The sequence below is a fragment of the Crocodylus siamensis genome, chromosome 2 (assembly GCF_052110815.1).
Source record: "Crocodylus siamensis isolate JL-2025a chromosome 2, ASM5211081v1, whole genome shotgun sequence".
NCBI classification, from domain to species: Eukaryota; Metazoa; Chordata; order Crocodylia; family Crocodylidae; genus Crocodylus; species Crocodylus siamensis.
Genome location: NC_143396.1, coordinates 12,099,583 through 12,117,323, shown reverse-complemented (window position 1 = coordinate 12,117,323; position 17,741 = coordinate 12,099,583). Strand labels below are relative to the sequence as shown.

Sequence of the window (17,741 nt, the reverse complement as noted above, 5' to 3'; positions counted from 1 at the left end):
GAGTCCATCCGTGTCCAGCCGCGGGCCCAGCTCCCGCCGCAGCGGCAGGGCAGAGGAGGCAGCGGGACGGGGCTCGCTGCGGGGGCGGGGCGGCCCCGCCTGTCCTGTCTGCGGCCCCGGAGCCTCAGGCTTTAGCCCCTCACTGGCAGCCCGGGGGCAGAGCCGAAAGTCTGCTGCAGGCAGGTGGGCACCGGGCCGCGTCTGGAGGAGCAGCAGGCCCCGGCTCGGCAGACGCCAGCCCCGGAGCTAGCCCGTGCCTGGGGCAGGGGCACCTCCATCCACACGGCCCGAGGCAGTCCTCCCTCACCTGCGCCTGCAGCAGGGGCGGAGGATCCGGGCTCAGCCCCGTGTCCCCTGGCACGTCCGGGGTGCCCCTCCGGGGGGGCACATGGCTCCACAGGGCCTCACACCACGGACGCCACCCCCGAGACCGAGGTCACCTTGTTGTCCTCAGCCCAGGGCTGCAGGTTCTGCAGGGCGTAGAGCGAGGAGTTGTGCATGCAGAGCGGGTCCTGGGGCAGCGGCTGGCTCAGGCTCTTCTGGAAGGCCTCCTGCTGCAGGTGCAGCATCAGCCGGTTGGCCTGCTGGCGCTCCGCCTCGCGCTCCTCCGCCGTCTGCCTCCTGCGGGCGCAGGCACGGCTGCCTCAGCCCCGCTCGCCCGCCGCAGCCTCTCCGCGCCCGGCCAGGGCGCCCCGCTGCCACGGGGCAGCCGTGGGCGGGCTGGAAGGGGCTCAGGAGTCGCATCTAGTCCAACCCCCGCTCCAGCTACATCACCCCGGACAGGGCTTGTCTACCCGGGGCGGGGAGCCGCTCCAGCAGGCTTGCCACGGCGTGAAAGGCCGGGACTCGTGGCCCCAGATGCGGTGGGCGCTGAGACCGCACCAGGGCTTGGACACGTGCATGGAGGAAAGGGGCGTGGAGGGCTCTGGGGCAGGCGGCGAGGGGCACGGGCTCGGCGTCGGCCCTGCCGGGACCCCAGTGCCGGAGGCTGCAGGCCAGAGGAACCGGGAAAACCCTGCCCAACCCCCGTGGCTCTCCCTTCGGCCTCCACTCCCTGCCCCTGTGGCACACGGGCCTAGCTATTGCCTTAAGGGACTGTACGCCCAGGCACCAGGTAAACTATTGGCCGGCGGCTCCTGAAGAGGCAACAACTGACGACTTGGGACAAATTAAAAAAAACAAGGGATGGGAGCGATGGTCTGAGATTCATCACTAGCGCGCGGGGGGACGTGGAGCAGCCACCACGCAGAGCCCACGGGCCCTTGAACGACTCCAGGGATCAGCGGACGCGGCCAGTGATGCTCTGCCCCGGGACGGGAACGCACTGGGGACGGGAAAGTGGCGCCGCCGACCCGGGGACCTTCCCAGCAGAGCCTCCTTCCCGGTCAGACACCCGGCAGCACGGCCCGGCCAGGAGGAGGCTGCCGGGGGTCCTGGGACACGACGGGGCCGCGGGCGGGGAGCGCGCAGCCGGGAGCTCGGCGGGGACCTGCGCCGGGGTCCCCTCCGCTCGCGGCGGGCAGGCGTCCCTGACCCGCACCGGGCACCCCGCGGCCCCGCTCCTCCACGGAGCCGCCCGCGGAGGGGCGCGGAGCTCGTGCTGGAGGCTGGGCAAGACGGGCCAGGCCAGGGCCGCTCGCTGTTCTTGTGACCCGGGCCCAGCTCCCGCCCTCCGCCCGGCCCGCCCGCCCGCCCGCCGTACCTCCACTTGGTGCGGCGGTTCTGGAACCAGGTCTTGACCTGCGCGTCGGTCATCTTGAGCGCCTTGGCCAGGGCGGCGCGCTCGGCCGAGGCCAGGTACTTCTGGCGGTGGAAGCGCTTCTCCAGCTCGCAGATCTGCACCCGGCTGAAGGACGTGCGGGGCTTTTTCCTCTTGGGGGGCGTCCGGTTCTGGTAGGGGTGCCCCACGCGTCGTGTCACCGCGAACGGGGACAGGGCGGCTGCGGGCAGAGTGGAGCGGGGTCACGCCGGGGGGCAGGGGTCCGAGGCCCAGCCCCTCCCCAGGAGATGCTTCCCTGGCACCAGCGGCAGGGCTGGCCCTGGGGCCGCGGGGGGCTGGCGATGGGCTCCCCAGCCCCAGGCCGGCTGCCAGCCGGGCGGAGTGGCAGGATCCCACGGCACTTGTGCCCCACGCCTGATATTCCTGGGGAGCCCGGGGCGTGCGGACCCGCCGCGTGTCACGGGAACATCGCCAAGCGGCGGCCCCCGCCTGCAGCCAGGCGCGGCACCCTGAGCCCCAGCGCCCCACGGGCTGCAGCTGGGACCGAGCAGCACCCCCGGAGCTCCGGGAGCAGCGGGGTGCCCGCACGGGACTTCCTGCTGCTCAAGGCCAAGGGCAGCCAAGCCAGCGAGGGCCCGCGACCCCCTTCATCAGCACCCCTGCTCCACCGCGGGCCGCACCAGCCCCACGGCCCCGGGAGGGGCTGCGACCCTCGGCCCCGGCCGCACGGCCCTGGCCACCGCGGGAAGGGGCGAGAGCCGGGGGACGGCTCGGAGCAGCCCCGGGCTCAGCCCGGCCCCACCCCGGCCCGGCTCCGTGTCGGCTGCAGCCGGCGGAGGCAGGCGGCTCTCCCCCGCCAGCCGGAGCCCCGCGCCCGCTGCCCGCAGCCTGCGCAGCACGGCGCCCCGGGCACCAGCACCCGCCCAGGGGCTCCCCCCGCGCCCTCCAGCCCCGGCCCCGAGCCGGCTGCAAAGCGGGCCCCGCCGCCGCCCCGCCCCGGTTGCACCGGGAGTTCCCGGGCCGGAAACACCTACGGGGCAGATCGCAGCCCTGGAGCTGGGGGGCCGGGGCGGGGCGGGGCGGGGCGGGTTAAAGGCGGCTCCGGGGCAGCGCCGGCTCCTCCTGCCCTCCGCGCCGGAGACCCGCAGCCCCCGCCCAGGCCGGCAGGGGCCCGATCCCCGCCCCGGGGCTCCGGGCGCCCGCTGACCCGCCCGGCCCCGGCGGTGGGCCCGATCCCGGCTCCCCCCGGCCCTCGGGGCTCGCCCCGCTGCTGCGGGGGGCAGGGAGCCCCCCGCGAGTCAGCCGTCGGGCGCCGGAGCCGGGCCGCGCCCCGCCCGGATCGGGCCGCAGCGGCCGGGATCGGGGCCCTTGTCTCACCTGAGAGCCGCTCCTTGGCCAGGCGCCGGCCGCTCTCCATCCAGGGGAAGGGCAGGCCGGGCGGCGGGGCCGGGGCGGCGGCCGGGGCGGGGGCGGCGGCCGGGGCCGGGGCGGGGGGCAGGGGCCGGTGCGCCGGGACGCGGATGACGCCGGCGGGCGCGGGGGCCACGTTGACGCGCACGTTCATGCTCATGTTGAGGCTGTAGGAGCCGAGTGCGCAGGCCGGGCCGAAGCCGCCGCAGCCCGCCCCGCAGCGCGCGTAGTCGGGCCCCGCGCCCGGCTCGGCGGCGCCGCTCAGGATCTGGTCGATGCCGAAGCTGATGGGCTCGGGCGCCGGCCCCGCGCCCCCCCCGGGCTCCAGCGCCGCCGGCTCCATGGCGCAGCGCTGCGCGGCTCAGTCCCCGCGGGGCGCGCAACGGGCCGGGCCCGCCCGGGGGCTCCTGCGCTGCGCCCCGTGGGCGCGGAGCCGCATGGCCCGCGGGGGCCGGGGCCGGGGCCGAGCCGGGCCGGGCTGAGCCGCTGCGCGGTGCGCGGAGCCCCACGCGCTTTTCTGCCGCGCTCCATCCGGAGCTGCCAAAATCGCGGGCAGCTGCGCGCTGATTGGCGGCGGGGCCGTGATGGGCAGCGCGGGGCGGGGCGGCGCCGCGGGAAACCGCCCTCGTGTTTTTCCCGGCAACGAATCCCGCGCGGGGGGGCCCGGCCCGGAGCCCCCCCCGCGCCCCCGGCCCCCCCCGCCCCCGCCGGGATGCCCCGCCCTGGCCCCCCGCAGAGGGACACGATCCTGGCCGGGTCCGCCGCCGCCCCGCACGCCCCAGCCCGAGCGCGCTTGAGCCCCGCGGGGCCGGGTCGCGCCCGCGGTCGGGTCGGGCCGCCGGTCCCTCCGCCGCCCGGACCGCGCCCCGAGGCGGAGGCCGGGCCGGGGCGCGCCTGCAAGGGGCCGGGGCGCCGTGCAACGGGGCCGGACGAACCGGGCCAGGGGCGGCGGCTCCCCCGGCACCTGCGACCCGCGGGGCTCCGGATGCGCCGGGGGTGGAGCGGAGGCGCCCGGAGCCGCTCCCGCCCCGCAACGAAAGCCGGGCGCGGGGCTCCCCGGGGGGGCTGCCCGGCGCCGGCTTGGCTCGGAGGGGCTGGGTCGGGCCGGCTGCGGCCCCCCCGCCGGCTCCGCCCTCCTCCGCCGCGGGAAGTCGTTGCGGGGCGCATCGGGCCGGGCCGGGCCTGGGGAGCCGCGCCCGGAGCCCTCCGAGCTCCGGCCGCGCCGCCCCCGACTCGGCCCGGCCCGGCCCGCCCCCGCGCCGCCCGCCGCCGCGGCCCGACCCCCGCGGCCCGGGCTTTCGTTGGCGGCGGTCTTCCCGGCCCGGCCCGGCCCCCGAGCCCTGGCCCTGCAGGGCGCCCGGCCGCGCCGCACCAGGATCGGGGCCCTCGGCTCCCCCCGGGGCGTGGGAGCGGGAAGCGGCGCCGGGACCCGCGGCGCGGGGATGGGCTCCTCACCCGCCCCGGCTCCCGGGAACCGAGCCGAGCCGAGCCGAGCCGGCTCCCCGGCGCGTCCCAGCGGCGGGGCAGCAGCGGGACTCACCTGGCCGCGGCTCCGCCCCCCCGGGCGGCCCCCCGCCCGCCCTGCCGTGCAGCGGGGACCCCCGGGCTCGCAGCGCCCCGGCCCCAGGGCACCGCCGGGTCCCGCTCGCAGCTGCCGGCCGCCGCCGCCGCACCCGCCCCGGCGCCTGCTGCCCGGGCCCGCGCGGAGCCGGAGCCCGAGCCGGAGCCGGAGCCGGAGCCGGAGCCGGAGCCGGAGGCGGGCGTGACCCGGGGCCGGCCCGGCTCGGCCCGACGCTGCCGCGGACCCCCGGGCGCGGGGCTGCACGGAGCCGCCGGGACGCACCCGGCTCTGCTGGGAAGGAGCCAGACCGGGGGTGGGGGGGCGCTGCCTCTTGCCCCGGGAGGGCGGGGGCACCTGCGGCGGGCCGCGGACCCCGGGGCACACGCGGCCGGGAGGCTTCCAGGAGGGCGGGAGGGTCCCGGCGGGCAAGGGCAGGTCTGGGAGCGTCTGCGGCACCAGGCCCAGCCCGGGGGACCCCCGGCTGCCCCCGCAAGCGGGGTGCACTGGGGCCTGGGGGTAAGGGGGCTCGGCAAGCCGTGGGGGTGCCCCGATGCCCCCCCAGCCACCTGCCCAGGGCTGTGAGGCTGGGGGTGCTGGTGCTGGGCCCTGGGCACCTCCTTGCCGGGCACGGGTGGCAGCAGCTGGCTCCGGCCTGGGGTACACGAGCCGCGGCAGGCCCCGGGCAGGCAGAGGAGGCCCCCAGGCCCAGGCCCAGGCCCAGGCGGGGGCGGGAGCCGCCCTGCGAGGGTGATTGATACCAGAGAGGCAGCTGCTGGCGATGGCCCCAGGCCTGGGCCCCCCCCACGAGCCCCGAGAGACAGAGAAGCAGGTGACGTGGCTGGGGGCATGGCAGGCGGGTGCCATTGGCTCCCCGGTGTCTCACGTGGCTGCCGGCCTGGCGACGTGGAGCCTGTGCGTGTACGTGCGTGTGTACGCGTGCGCCGGCCCGCTGCGTGCGTGAGCAGCCTTCTGAGTGCGGGAGGGGCATCAGGCCAGACCCCCCCATGCACTTGCTGCTTTCTGCTCCACAGCCACCGGCTTCTGTACACGCATGTCCTAGCATGTGTAACCTTCCAGGCATGTCCTTGCACACCAGTTGTTGAACACGGACCCTTCCACATGTGTCCTTGCACACGCATCCTACCATGAGTGTCCTGGAACACATGTCCTTCCATGCATGTCTTAGTGAAAGCCGGCGCTCTCTCACCAGCGTTGAGGACCCAGGCCCAGTTGGGCACTTGGGGTCTCCACAAGGGCAGGAACGACGTGCCCCCAGATGCACGTGAGCCTGAGACGTCTCTCCCGCCTGGAGCCCCCCCGAGGGGGCAGGGGTGGAGCTGCCCCGGGGATGGAGCCCAGAGACTGGACCTGGGCCTGTGTCTCTGCCACTGACCTGACCCTCCCCAGGGTCCTGCTCAGACCAGGGAGGCCGAGATCACTGTGCCACCCCTCAGGCTGCGTCTGGCGAGGGGCAGCCAGAGGTCCTCACACGGAGCCTTAGCGTGGGAACTGCTCTGCTTACAGCTCCTGGCACCAGCGCCTGCTCCTCGGGGCTCCCGCATGGCACCATGATGCCTAGGGTAGACGCTCCCCCAGCCCCCGGTCGAGCAGCGTCTGCCCACGCTGTGCCGCTCCCAGAGAGAAGGGGCAACTTCTCCAGGCTCAGGCACCATCTCCCCCTGGGAAAGTGTCGGCATCGCTGGCCCCGATTCCCGGGGCTGGGGCTGGGGCTGGGGCGGGGGCTGCCGTGGATGCCTTGGGCTGTCTGCAGCTGGCAGGGACCTGCTACACCTTGTGCTAGGACTGACCCGGCACTCCTGCTGGGACACTGACCTCCGGTCCTGGCTGGAGAGCCTTGCCACTCTGCTCAGGGTCAGACCGGTGCTGCACTGGAGGAAGGAAGAGATTTCCTCCCAGTTACATTGGCCAGGGCTGGAGGGGTTTCGCCTTCCTCTGCAGGACATGGCCCAGGCCTGGGGTCTTTCTGGTGCATTGAACCCCTGGCAGCAGCGGGATCCTCATCCCCCGGCGTTACCTGGGGCAGGGCCAGGGGCTTGCAGTACCTGTGGGCAGTGGGCCTGCTTGCTGCACCCAGAGCTGGGGTGGAGCCAGGACTAGGTCAGACCAGGACATGTCAGGGGACTGGAGGGGCCTGATGCTGCCTGGAGCAGGGGCTGGGCCAGCTGTAACCCCCCAGGCTCTGACCCACTCTGCTGCACGTGACTATGATCCTTCATGGGGTGTCCCTCCACCCCGCGCTGCAGGGATCTGTGCGGCTCAAATGCTCCTTTAAAGGCAGGGGACATTATCACCCAGACCCTGCCCATCGTCCTGGCAGCCTGGCTCCCCCGGACCGCCATGCACGCACGCACGCCCATTAAGCCCGCGCTCCCAGGAGCGAATGGCTGCCAAGGCCAAGGCACTGGTCCCCCCCTTGCCTCTCCCCCACCCCCCGTTAATTGCATTAGGCCTGGACGTCCCCTTCCTCCTCCCGCAGCCCCCCCAAACCCGCCGGCGGAGTGGAGGGACAGTCAGCTCCTCTCTGGCTGCTGGGTTAATTCTGGGCTAATTAGATTGTGGCCGGCCCAGATTGGATTACTTTGGCCTGTGCTTGGTCCTCCAGTCCTTGGCTGGGAGCTCCCCCGGGAGCCGCTGGCGCCTCCTGCCTCAATCAGACACTTCTTAACTGCATGAAACACTCGGGTGCCCCGGCCCCACCCTCCCACCCGGCGGGCGCGGGCACTGGCACTGGCGCTGGCACGCAGGGCCCGGTGCAGCCGGTCTGACGCACGGGGCAGCTGCAGTGCGAGCGCCGCAGCCGCAGCCAGCCGCAGCCACAGCCGCAGCCGCTGCCCTCCCAGCAGCCTGGGACCAGGGGCAGCTGCTGCCCCCAGGAAGGACGTGGGGTGGTGATGCAGCCCTGGGAGCGGCACCGGGCTGGGAGGCAGGAGCCTGCAGCTCCGCGGGCTGCCCAGGCCCAGCCCAGTCGCCTTCTGCCTGGTCGGGTTGTGAGCTCTCTGGGCTGGGCCCCGCCTTGCCAAGAGCCGGGTACAGACACAGCGGCCTGGGCTGGGGCCTGGCACAGGGGACCGGTCTGCCTGGACCCTGCACACGGCTGCAGCGTTGGAGAAGCAAATACACCCGAGGGCATTGGTGGCGTCCCGCCCCAGCAGTGCCCAGGTCTGGCCACACCAGTGCAGGGGTGAGCCCTGGCCCACGGCCAGCAGGGCCATGGCAGGGCTGGCAGGGCCACAAGCAACCCGCCTGCAGGGCTGGCAGCTGATTCCTACCTGGATACAGGGCTGGAGGTGCCGCCACCAGGGAGGCAGCAAGCACCTGCCCGTGGCACTGGCAGGACAGCAGCACGTGCCCTGCCCAGCGCAGCTGCTGGGAGCAAAACACCAGCCCTGCCCCAGGGCAAAGTAGGAGGCTCTAGCTGGGCACCACTCAAGACAGGGAGCAGGAGAAGGGGACACCAGGTAAAATGGGTCCGGGTCACTTTACTGGTGGCCAATATGAACACACACATTTGCAGGAGGGAGGTAACTTGCTCACACCGGGGCTGGGGGGACTGCGGTGCAGGAGGGGAGCAGGGGGAGGGTGCCAGGAGCTGCAGGCTGGCAGAGCCGAGCCTGGTGCTGCACCCCTGCCAGCCAGTGCACGAGTGCCCAATGCCTGGAGGGCTCCCCCATGGGCCCCATGTCTGCCCCTCCCCTGCTGCCCCAGTCACAACTGCATGCCCGGGGGATCCAGGGTCCCCCTTCCAGGCCAGGCTCTGTGGAGCCCAGAGGGGAGGTCCTGGGTGCTGGGGGGCTGTGACTGTGGCGGGGTAGCGGCCGTGGCGGCTGCTGACAGGAGCCGTCACTCAGGGCCTCGTTAGCCAGGGCCCAGGGCCCGTAATCGGATTGTGCAAATCCAATCAGCGCATTAGGCAGGGAGTGCAGTTCATAGTCGGCCCCGCGCGGCTGCCCGCCTGGCCTGGGCTGGGCTGGGCTGAGCCTGGTCCTCCCCACACTCCCTCCAGCCCCGGGGCCCTGCAGCTGCACCCCCGTCATGCCCAGGGCTGTGGGACCCTTGGGCTGAGCCTGCCCAAAACCCCTGCCTACCCCCTGGGGAGATCTTCCTGCTTCCCGCAGCCTGGCAGGCAGACTCCCACCCCCCACCCTCTGCAGGGGACCCCAGTCACGGCCCCCACCCTCGCCTGGGACCTGCTGTCCTGCAGCGACCTGCACTGGGGCAGTTAGATCAGCTCTTCCCATCTGGGGCAGCCACATGGGCACAGACCCACAGCCACAGCCTCCTTCTCCCCTGGGCCACTGCCCCGCTCCACGCAGGCTGCTGCCCCCCCGGCCTCTCCTGCCCTCCTTGCAGTCCCTGCTCCTGCGAGGCAGGGACCCAGCCACAGGGTGCCTGGCAGGGGAAGGGGGTCCCACTGGGGTCTGCGGGTGCCCCTGCAGTACAGCACCTTCCCCCACACCCACAGGCAATGCCCTGCCTGCGCCAGGCTGGACCCGAGTCCGTGGCCCCTATGATGATGCCCCAGTGCATGGCAGGGCAGGGAGGCAGGTGGTGCGGTGCTGGTGCAGAGGCCCAGGCCAACCTGCAGAGCCTTTCCAGGAAGGAGCCGCCGGCCCCGGCTCCGGCGCAGCGGAAATGGAGCTGCATGTCTGAGCAGGTCTCTGCTAAAAGCCTGGTCGGGCGGTCCGGCCCTCAGAGCCCTGCAGAGGCTGAACCAGGCACAGCCCCGGCATCAATTATTCACCAGGGCGGCTGCGCTGCAGTGGCCGCCAGCCGCCAGAGCTGCGAGTACCACCCCATCCCGGCCCACCGTGCACCCCTACCCCAGCCTGTGGGACAGCCTGGGGGCTTCTGCCTGGCCAGGACGTGGGGCAAGGGGCTCCCTGCTCCAGGCAACAGGGTGCTGGGTGGGGGCAAGATGGGCCCTGGGGCTGGGAGGCACATAAGAAGCAGCTGGAGCTGCCCTAGAAGCAAGTGGGTCTCCCTGCACCTGGGCAGCACGTCCAGGGCAGCCCCACCACGTCCAGCCGGAGGGGCCAGAGCCTTGGGTCTCCTCTGCTCTGAGCCCTCAGGGCTTAGGGGTCAGCCCCAGCTCTGCTCCAAATCTGGTCCTGCTTCACTGCATGTGTAGACGGCTGCCTGGGAGCATTTACTGCCAAGCAGTTTACTCCTGAGTAAACCGATCCTGGATCAAATGCATGCGTAGATGCACCCAGTATGTTGTAACCCCTTCTCCTGTCCCTGCTCCAGCATCTCCTTTCTGCGCTGCCCAGGCCTGGCCTCTGCAGACTCCTCCTAGGGAAGCCCCTCCGCAGCCCTCCTCCTCCTCCTCGCTGCCCTTCTCCGCACCGTCTCCACGTCTCTCTCTTCCTGGAAAGGGCCAGACCTGGGCGCTGTGTTCAAAGTGTAGCTGCCCATAGGGATTGATAAAGGGGCATCGTGAGCCTCATTCCCAATTGCCTTTGCAGTCACCCTCACATGGCACCTGCCTCAGGGGCGGCTCCACAATGCTCCCTGCGCCATAAGAGCTGGTGCAAAGCCCACGCTGGGGCAGGGCCCGGCCTGCCCAGTGTCACCAGCCCTGCTCACAGAGCTGGCGGGGCCAGGGGCGGGGGCTGGGACATGCCCAGGACAAGGTGAGAGGCCCCGTCCCCTTCACAGGAGCAGCCAGGAGCCAGCCTGCGTGATGTAGCCCCTCCGGGGCTGAGCCAGGGCCACGCTGCCCCTGCGGCTCTGCACGCGGATCAGGGCAGCGCACGCCACAGGCCCCTGATGACCCAGCCACTGTCCTCCCAGCCTGGGGCCCTTCTGACCACGGGGGCCCCGCAGCCTCCTTCAGACTCTAGCCAGACCCCGTCATCCTCTGGCAGGGGCAGGGGCAGGGGGAGAAAGCAGGTCCCAAGCCCATGGCTCCAACCCAGCTGTCCTAACCCCACATGCTCTAACCCCCTCCCCCCCAGCCAGCCCATGGCTCAGCTGCCCCAGGCCCAGGGAACTGGCCCAGCCCCGGACCTGGCCCCAGCTCCAGCCCCACATGCTGCTCTTCACTGTGGGACCAGACAGACCAGGAAGGGGGAGGGGGAGGGGGAGGGAAAGACAGTGCACGGGGGCGAGGGGAGCAGCCCCCCCAGCTGCTCTGTGGCTGGGGTGGAAGAAGCCAGGGGTACCCGGCAGAGTGCCTGCCCTGGGGCAGGGGAGGGCTGGCTGTGGCCTCCCCTGGGATGTGGGGAGGCGGGTGGAGGCAGGGGCCATCTGGGGAGCAGCTTGGCTGCCCCGAGGCAACTGGAGCCGGCTGGTGCCACGCGGTGCTGGGGCAGGCCCTGGGGGGGGGACAGATGGGGGTGGCGTGTGCAAGGGAGGGAGTGCAGGGGGGGCATGTTTGAGTGTGTGTGCAGGCACCTGTAGATTGTGTGTGAGGGGTAGTGTGTGTGCAAGTGCACAGGTGGTGTACATGTGTCAGGTACCTGTAGATTGTGTTGTAGACTCTGTGTATGAGGTAGTGTGCTTGTGTGCAGGTACCTGTAGATTGTATGAGAGAGAATATGTATGTGCGTGTGCACAGGCATCTGTAGATTGCGTGCAAGGTGTAGTGTGTGCGCGCACAGGTAGTATGTGTACTTGCATTTGCACATGTGAATGGACATGTACAGGCACCTGTAAATTGTATGTGGGGAGTAATGTGTGTGTGTGTGTGTGTGTGTGCGCATGCATGTGAACAGGCAGGGTGTGTGTGTGTGTGCATGTGTGTGTGCACGCATGCATGTGCAGGCACCTGTAGGTTGCATGTGAAGGGAAGTGTGTGTATGTGTGCACACACATGTATGTACACAGGCAGGGTGCATGTGTAGGCACCTGTACATTGTTTTATATTGTGCGTAATGAGTAGTGCGTTTGTGTGTGTGTGTTTGTGCACAGGCAGTATGTGTACATGCATCTGTCTGTGTGTGCATGTCTCACTTGTATGTGGGGGGTAATGTGTGTGTATGCATGTGCAAGCACCTGTGGGGAGTAACATGTGGGTTTGTGCATGCGTGCATGCATGTGTTTATGCATGTGCAGGTACTGCAGGTTGCATGTGAAGGGTAGCGTGTGTGTGCGTGAGTGTGCATGCATGTGCAGGCATCTGTCGGTTGTGCATGAGGGGCAATGCGTGTGCACACAGGCCGGGGGGTGTGATTCATGCAGCCAGGGGCTCCGGCGGGGCCGGCGGCTCTGGGGATGTTGGGGGTCTCCGGACAGGGCCCCGGGGGTGAGCAGCAGCTCCAGGTCCCAGGGGCTGGGAGGAGAAGCATCGGGTGCCCGGCTGAGGGCCAAGGGACAGGGACCGGCTGTGGACAGCCCCCGGCCTGCGCATGGTGGGGCTGGGACCCAGGGCCCACGGCTGCCCTGCAGCGAGAGGAGCCGAGCCGGGCGGGTGAGCCGCCCCCGCCGCGACCACCAGGAACCTGCCCCGGTGCCCCCGGGAGCTGCCCGAGCAGGTGCGGTGCAGCACAGCCAGCCCCGTCCAGGCTCTGCCGTGGGGCCGAGCCGCATGGCACTTCCCAGCCCCCGTGCCTCGGCCTCCGGGCTCAGGCTGCAGTGGGGGTGCCGGGCTCAGGGCCCCGGGTGCACGGGGCTGCAGCGTGGGGACCCGCGGGAGCAGGGGCCTGGGAGCGGGTCAGCCAGGGCCTGTGCAGTGGCCTGCTCGCTGCAGCACTGGGCAGCACTGCCGCCCAGCGATGGGCACTGCACCCCCACACAGCGCCAGCCGGAGCCTGGGCCCCCCCATGCCCAGAGCCACAGCCCGGCCCGGGCTGGGGCAGACCCTGCCCCGGGTGACACTTGTAGCTGGGGCCTGGCTCCGCCTGGATGTGCCACGGGGCCAGGGGCTGCGGGAGGGGTCTCCGCGGAGCCCCCGGCCTGCGGTGAAGGGCTGGCAGCGACTGCGCGGCGGACCCCAGACCACCCACTTTAATTACTTCCCGGGGGGCTGTGGACGGTGCGGGTGGGGGCCGCAGAGTGACAGCTCTGCTCATCGCTGGGTCCTGGGGGGGCGATATTGGCTGTCAGGCGGGCAGGTGTCAGCCGCCCCCGGGGCCCGTCAGCAGTGAGCGGCCGCCCCAGCGCCCACCCCGCTGCCCCCGGGCTCCCCAGGGCTGCGCGCACCCGGCAAGGCCGTGGCAGGCCCCAGCCCCCACCCGCTGCGGTGGGGGCACCCGGCAGGGCCTGGCCCTCAGCCCGGGGCGGCTGTGACCGAGCAGGGGGAGCACAGGGCCCGGCCTGGGCCCCCGAGGAGACCCCTGCCCCTGGCAGCGGCGGGCTCCCGGCGCGGCCATCGCCCCGCAGCGCCCCCGCCCCCCCGGCTCCCCAGGCAGCACTTGTAGCTGGGGATTGCAGCAATCATCATAACCGTAACGAGCCTTGATGGCCATTAACAGCTTCTGCTTTGCATTAGCGGGGCCGCTCCTTCCCCTGCGCGGCCCTGATCCGATCAGAGCCATTAGCGCGGCTCCAGCCCCGGCCCGGCCCGGCCGCCTGTGCCAGCCCCGCGCCCCCGCCCCGCCCGGCCACGGCCCCCGCCCCCGCGCCGTGCCGCCGCAGGGCGCCCGCGCCCCTCCTGCCCCGGGGCAAGACGGAGCCCGGCCGGGGCAGCCCCGGGCGCCGCTCACTCCGGGGGCTCCGGCCTCTGCCCGCGGCGGCGGCGGCGGCGGGGGGGCCGGGACCGGGCACCGGCGCGGGGCCGCGACACGGGACCGGGCACCGAGCTGCGGGGCGAGGGGGGGCGGGCAGGATCGGGGCCGCCCCGCAGATACCGCCACCCAGGCACTGACAGGTCCCGGCCCGCAGCGCCCCCACCCCGCCCAGTGCCCCGCAGCCCCCCCACCCCCGCCCTGCCCTGCAGCCCCCCTCGCCCCGTCCACTGCCCCCCTGCACTGCCCCGCAGCCCCCTCCCCATCCACCACCCCCCCGCACTGCCCCGCGACTCTCCTCCCCCATTCACTGCCCTGCAGCCCCCCCGCACTGCCCCCCCACTGCCCTGCCCCGCAGCCCCCCCCCTCGCCCCGCACCGCCGCTCCGCTGCCGCCCCCTGCTGCCCCGTGCGGGAACTGCCGGAGCCGCTCCCGGCGCAGCCCCGCCCCCAGCGCCGCGGTGTCCGCACTCCCCTGCAGCGCCCCCCCAGGCCCCGCACTCCCGACTCGCAGCCCACCCCCATCCCGGGGCCCCGCACTCCGCCCCCCCGACTCGCAGCCCCTGCAGTGCCAGCTGCGGCCGCTAGGAGTCGCCGTCGCTCCACGGGGATCGGGGGGCGTGGGCGAGAACTACAAGTCCCGGCAGCCCCCGCGCGCCGTCCCCCCCCGCCGCCGGCGGCCGGGCCGCGCGGGGCACGCCGGGAGCTGTGGTGCGGCGCGTTGCTGGGGCGACGGGCGCGGCCCAACCCGGAAGTGGGCGGTGCGCGGCGGCGGGGCCAAGATGGCGTCGCCTCCTCAGGGGGGCCCGATGGCGATCGCCATGCGGCTGCGGAACCAACTCCAGGCCGTCTACAAGATGGACCCGCTGCGCAACGAGGTGGCCCGCGCCAGGCCGCGCATGCGCATGTGCGAGGGCGGGGGCGCGGGGGTCGGCGTGGCGCGGCACGTGCGCATGCGCGGCCGCGCGGGGCGGGGCTTCTCGGTGTGGCCCCGCCCCTCGTGGGCAGAGTTAAGGGGAGGTGGCACGTGCTGCCCCTCGACGCCCCCGGGCCGGGAGTGAGGGACACTGGGGGAGGGGCAAGGGCTGTGGGTCAGGAGTGGGGGGCACTGGGATGGCGGTGCAGGGGCTGCGGGTCAGGAGTGGGGGCATGGGGTTTGGGGGGGCCGAGTATGGGGGTGTGGGGCACTGGAGTGGGGGATGTAGGGGTCTGTCCCCCCCACCTGGCTGCGGGGCGGCGGGTGCGGGCTCCTGGTGATGGCCGTGTGCTGCAGGAGGAGGTGAAGGTGAAGATGAAGGAGCTGAACGAGCACATCGTTTGCTGTCTCTGCGCTGGGTACTTCATCGACGCCACCACCATCACCGAGTGCCTCCACACCTGTGAGTGGTGCCGGCTGTCGGGAACTCCCCGGGGCAGCGCCCAGCCCAGGGGGGCTCCAGCAGCAAGGGCAGGGGCAGGGACAGAGGCTGGGCCATGGGGCTGGAGGACCCCTTCTTCCTTCTCCCCCCTTCCTGGGGCTGGGGGCTGGCGTGCCCCAGCCCCACGCCCGGTTGTCTTGTGCGGCCACGTGCCTTTTCTGCCAGGAGAGGGCAGCATTGTGCTGCGGCGTGGCCCAGCTGGGCGCATGGGCAGGGGGCGGGCAGGGCAGGGCAGGGGGGCCGTGGCCAGCGCTGACCCCGTCCCGCGCAGTCTGCAAGAGCTGCATCGTGAAGTACCTGCAGACCAGCAAGTACTGCCCCATGTGCAACACCAAGATCCACGAGACGCAGCCGCTGCTCAACCTCAAGCTGGACCGCGTCATGCAGGACATCGTCTACAAGCTGGTGCCTGGCCTGCAGGAGAGTGCGTGTCCAGGCTGGGGCGGGTGGGGGGCTGCCGGGGCCACCCCTGGGCCTCGCCCCCTCTTGGCCCCAGTCTGTTGCTCTGCCCCTGCTCTCCGGGTTGGCAGGGCCAGTGGCAGCCGATGGCGCTGGGGCGGCCTGGCGGGGCCCAGCAGGGCAGGATGGGTCAGGGGCCCAGGGCTGATCCCGTCTCCGTCTCCCCACAGACGAAGAGAAGCGGATCCGCGAGTTCTACCAGTCGCGCGGCCTGGACCGGGTGGCACAGCTGGGCGGCGAAGGTGTGATGCAGACAGGGTGGGGGGTGGGCAAGGCTGCCGCCAGTGCCGACTCTGGGCCTTGGGGGCTGCGCCTTGCCAGGCTCCTTCTGACCCTGGGATGTGGACCTCGGCCCTGCCTGGTGTCCTCTGGCACCATGGGGTGTCGGGGGGCTGGGGCTCATGGCGTGTCCCTCCACAGACCCGGTGGGGGGTGACCCCATGGGGCTGCCCTACAGTAGCTTCGACCACTCTCGCGCCCACTACTTCCGCTACGACGAGCACGTCTCGCTGTGTCTGGAAAAGCAGAGGTCAGTGCTGGGGTGGGGGGGCAACACTCGGGGTGCCATGCTGGGGTGCAGGGCCAGGGCCCCAGGCTCTGTATCCCACGCAGTTCCCCCCTCCAGCTGGCACTGCAGGGGGGAAGGCCGTGGGGGGGCAGCTGCCTGCCGGCTCCTGCACACTCAGTAATGTGTCCTCGGGAGCTGTAATGAGATCGATGCCACAGCTCAGCTGCTGGCTCCGGCACCAGCCTGGTGAGCCCCCCCATCCATGCCCAGTACTCCCTGCTGGGGCCAGCTGGCACAGGCAGCTGTGGGGATGAGTGCTGGAGGGAGGGGGCTGTGCTCACCCCCCTAGTCTTGCTGATGCCTCTCACTGCTGACTAGCAGCCCCCTGCTCTCCTTTAGTTTTTTCTTTTTCAGGCCCATTCTCAAGGATGGGCCAGTGGGGACCAAGGTGTGTCATCCCCCCCCTCCCCCTTCCCCTCCCCATTCCTCACAGCTCGCCCCACTTTCTCTTCCCAGTACCGCCAAGGACAAAAACAAGGCTGTCCTGCAGGTAAGTGTCATGTGGAGGCGTCCAGCCTGCAGTTGGGGGCTGGGGGGTCCCTGCCTGGGCTGTGTGTGCGGCAGTGACCAGCAGGGGGCACTGGCGCCCTGCGCCTGCGCTGGTGCTGGGGACAGCAGGGCCTGGGCCTCAGGGCTCCTGAGTTCCCTCCCCGCCATTGCCTGCAATGGTGCTGTCAGTCCTCAGGGCTGCTGACGCTGGGTGACAACGCAGTGCCACTCAGTGGGAGGGTGTCTTGGGCGTGGCTGCACTGGTGCGTGGTGGGGGTTTCCCCCGGGCTGGCTGAGGGCTGGTGACAGTTGTCCTAACCCTCCCTTTCCTCCCGCAGCAGAAGTACGTGCGCTGCTCGGTGCGAGCCCAGGTGCGGCACCTGCGCCGGGTCCTGTGCCATCGCCTAGGGCTGGCGCTGCAGCACGTGAGTGGGGTGGGGCCGGGGCCGGGGCTAGGGGTGGCCGGGGCTACAGCAGGTGCTGATGTGGGTGTTCCCCTTGCCCAGGTGCAGCTGCTCTTCGAGGGTGAGGTGCTCCCAGACCATATGACCATGAAGCAGCTCTGGCTCTCGCACTGGTTTGGCAAGGTGGGTGTGCTGGAGGGACCGTTGCTGGGAGGGTGGTGGTGCCAGATGGCAGGGCAAGGGGGCGGTGCTGGGCTGTGCACCCCACAGGAGTCCCTGGGACGGGGCCCAGGCTCCACAGTGGGGTCTGGGGATCCATCCCCCACTCAGCGCTCTCTTGCCTTGCAGCCCGCACCATTGCTCCTGCACTACAGCGTGAAGGAGAAGAGGAGGTAGGGGCTGGGCCCGGCCCCGGCCCCACCCCCACCCCCACACCACTCCACCCTCCTGAGTCTATTTTTTGAATAAAATCATGAAAACCCCATAGCTGTAGCGTCTCCGTGATGGGGGTCAGCCCTTCTCCTGCCCCATGCTTCCCAGGATCAGGCAGCTAGCTGGGCACTGGGCTGTGCAGGCTGCTGGTGGACGGTGGGGGGGGGAGCCCGGCCTGGCCTAGCCCCCCTCCCCCACCACCCTGGTCCACGTGCCTGCAGCAGCCAGCGCTGCATCTCCTCCTCAAGCCCCCAGTGCTGCATCTCTGTGCCCAGCCCAGTCCAGTCCCCCTCCCCCACTCACGGGCAGCTGGAATCAGTGGGCTGTTCTGCTGGGGGGGGGGCTTGCCCCACCCAGCTGCTTGGCCCCCACATTCCCCTCTCTGGCCCTGCACGGAGCTGGGCCTGGAGCCAGGTCCAGCTGGGCTAGAGCTGGCTCCCCCCTGCCTGCCCACGGCCCCCGGCCTACCATGGGAACAGGTGCCCCTACACTGGCATCAGGCCCTAGGATGGGGGGGGGTGACGGGGCAGGCGCTAGGGGGCACTCCCAGGGTGAGCAGCACTGCCCCATCGTGCTGGTGCCCCTCACTACCGC

At 71.7% G+C, this 17,741-nt stretch overlaps 3 protein-coding genes across 5 annotated transcripts; 2 read left to right on the top strand and 1 right to left on the bottom strand.

Annotated features, from left to right (window-relative positions):
- On the bottom strand, positions 1 to 7,095 carry TLX2 (T cell leukemia homeobox 2). 3 transcript variants are annotated; one of them, XM_090035298.1, is made up of 4 exons: positions 5,450 to 7,095; positions 1,703 to 1,940; positions 441 to 621; positions 1 to 313 (listed from the first exon to the last, which is right to left on the bottom strand). In XM_090035298.1, the coding sequence occupies exons 1-4, from the start codon at positions 5,553 to 5,555 to the stop codon at positions 140 to 142; spliced, it is 699 nt and encodes a 232-aa protein (XP_089891424.1). In that variant the 5' UTR covers positions 5,556 to 7,095; the 3' UTR covers positions 1 to 139. The 3 variants fall into 3 exon arrangements, with proteins under 3 accessions (XP_089891424.1, XP_089891422.1, XP_089891423.1); XM_090035296.1 differs by lacking the exon at positions 5,450 to 7,095 and adding an exon at positions 3,098 to 3,585; XM_090035297.1 differs by lacking the exon at positions 5,450 to 7,095 and adding an exon at positions 3,098 to 3,585 and having other exon boundaries at positions 172 to 621.
- LOC149869940 (uncharacterized) lies at positions 3,715 to 5,446 on the top strand. Its single transcript, XM_090034455.1, has 2 exons — positions 3,715 to 3,769; positions 3,867 to 5,446. The coding sequence occupies exons 1-2, from the start codon at positions 3,715 to 3,717 to the stop codon at positions 5,444 to 5,446; spliced, it is 1,635 nt and encodes a 544-aa protein (XP_089890581.1).
- Positions 7,096 to 14,097: 7,002 nt separating the features above from the next.
- PCGF1 (polycomb group ring finger 1) lies at positions 14,098 to 17,199 on the top strand. Its single transcript, XM_090035303.1, has 9 exons — positions 14,098 to 14,255; positions 14,651 to 14,756; positions 15,067 to 15,219; positions 15,425 to 15,496; positions 15,675 to 15,783; positions 16,279 to 16,312; positions 16,650 to 16,736; positions 16,818 to 16,898; positions 17,064 to 17,199. The coding sequence occupies exons 1-9, from the start codon at positions 14,160 to 14,162 to the stop codon at positions 17,109 to 17,111; spliced, it is 786 nt and encodes a 261-aa protein (XP_089891429.1). The 5' UTR covers positions 14,098 to 14,159; the 3' UTR covers positions 17,112 to 17,199.
- Positions 17,200 to 17,741: the final 542 nt, after the last annotated feature.

Excerpts from the sequence above, each read along its gene's own strand:
- TLX2 (XM_090035296.1), bottom strand. The coding sequence starts at position 3,473 with ATGGAGCCGGCGGCGCTGGAGCCCGGGGGGGGCGCGGGGCCGGCGCCC. Across the intron at positions 1,941-3,097 it reads GGCCAAGGAGCGGCTCTCAG|CCGCCCTGTCCCCGTTCGCG; the intron begins GTGAGACAAGGG and ends CTCTGCCCGCAG. Across the intron at positions 314-440 it reads CCTGGGCTGAGGACAACAAG|GCGCAGGTGAGGGAGGACTG; the intron begins GTGACCTCGGTC and ends CCCCTGCTGCAG.
- LOC149869940 (XM_090034455.1), top strand. The coding sequence starts at position 3,715 with ATGGGCAGCGCGGGGCGGGGCGGCGCCGCGGGAAACCGCCCTCGTGTT. Across the intron at positions 3,770-3,866 it reads CCGCCCTCGTGTTTTTCCCG|AGGGACACGATCCTGGCCGG; the intron begins GCAACGAATCCC and ends GGCCCCCCGCAG.
- PCGF1 (XM_090035303.1), top strand. The coding sequence starts at position 14,160 with ATGGCGTCGCCTCCTCAGGGGGGCCCGATGGCGATCGCCATGCGGCTG. Across the intron at positions 15,220-15,424 it reads GGTGCCTGGCCTGCAGGAGA|ACGAAGAGAAGCGGATCCGC; the intron begins GTGCGTGTCCAG and ends GTCTCCCCACAG. Across the intron at positions 15,497-15,674 it reads GGCACAGCTGGGCGGCGAAG|ACCCGGTGGGGGGTGACCCC; the intron begins GTGTGATGCAGA and ends GTCCCTCCACAG.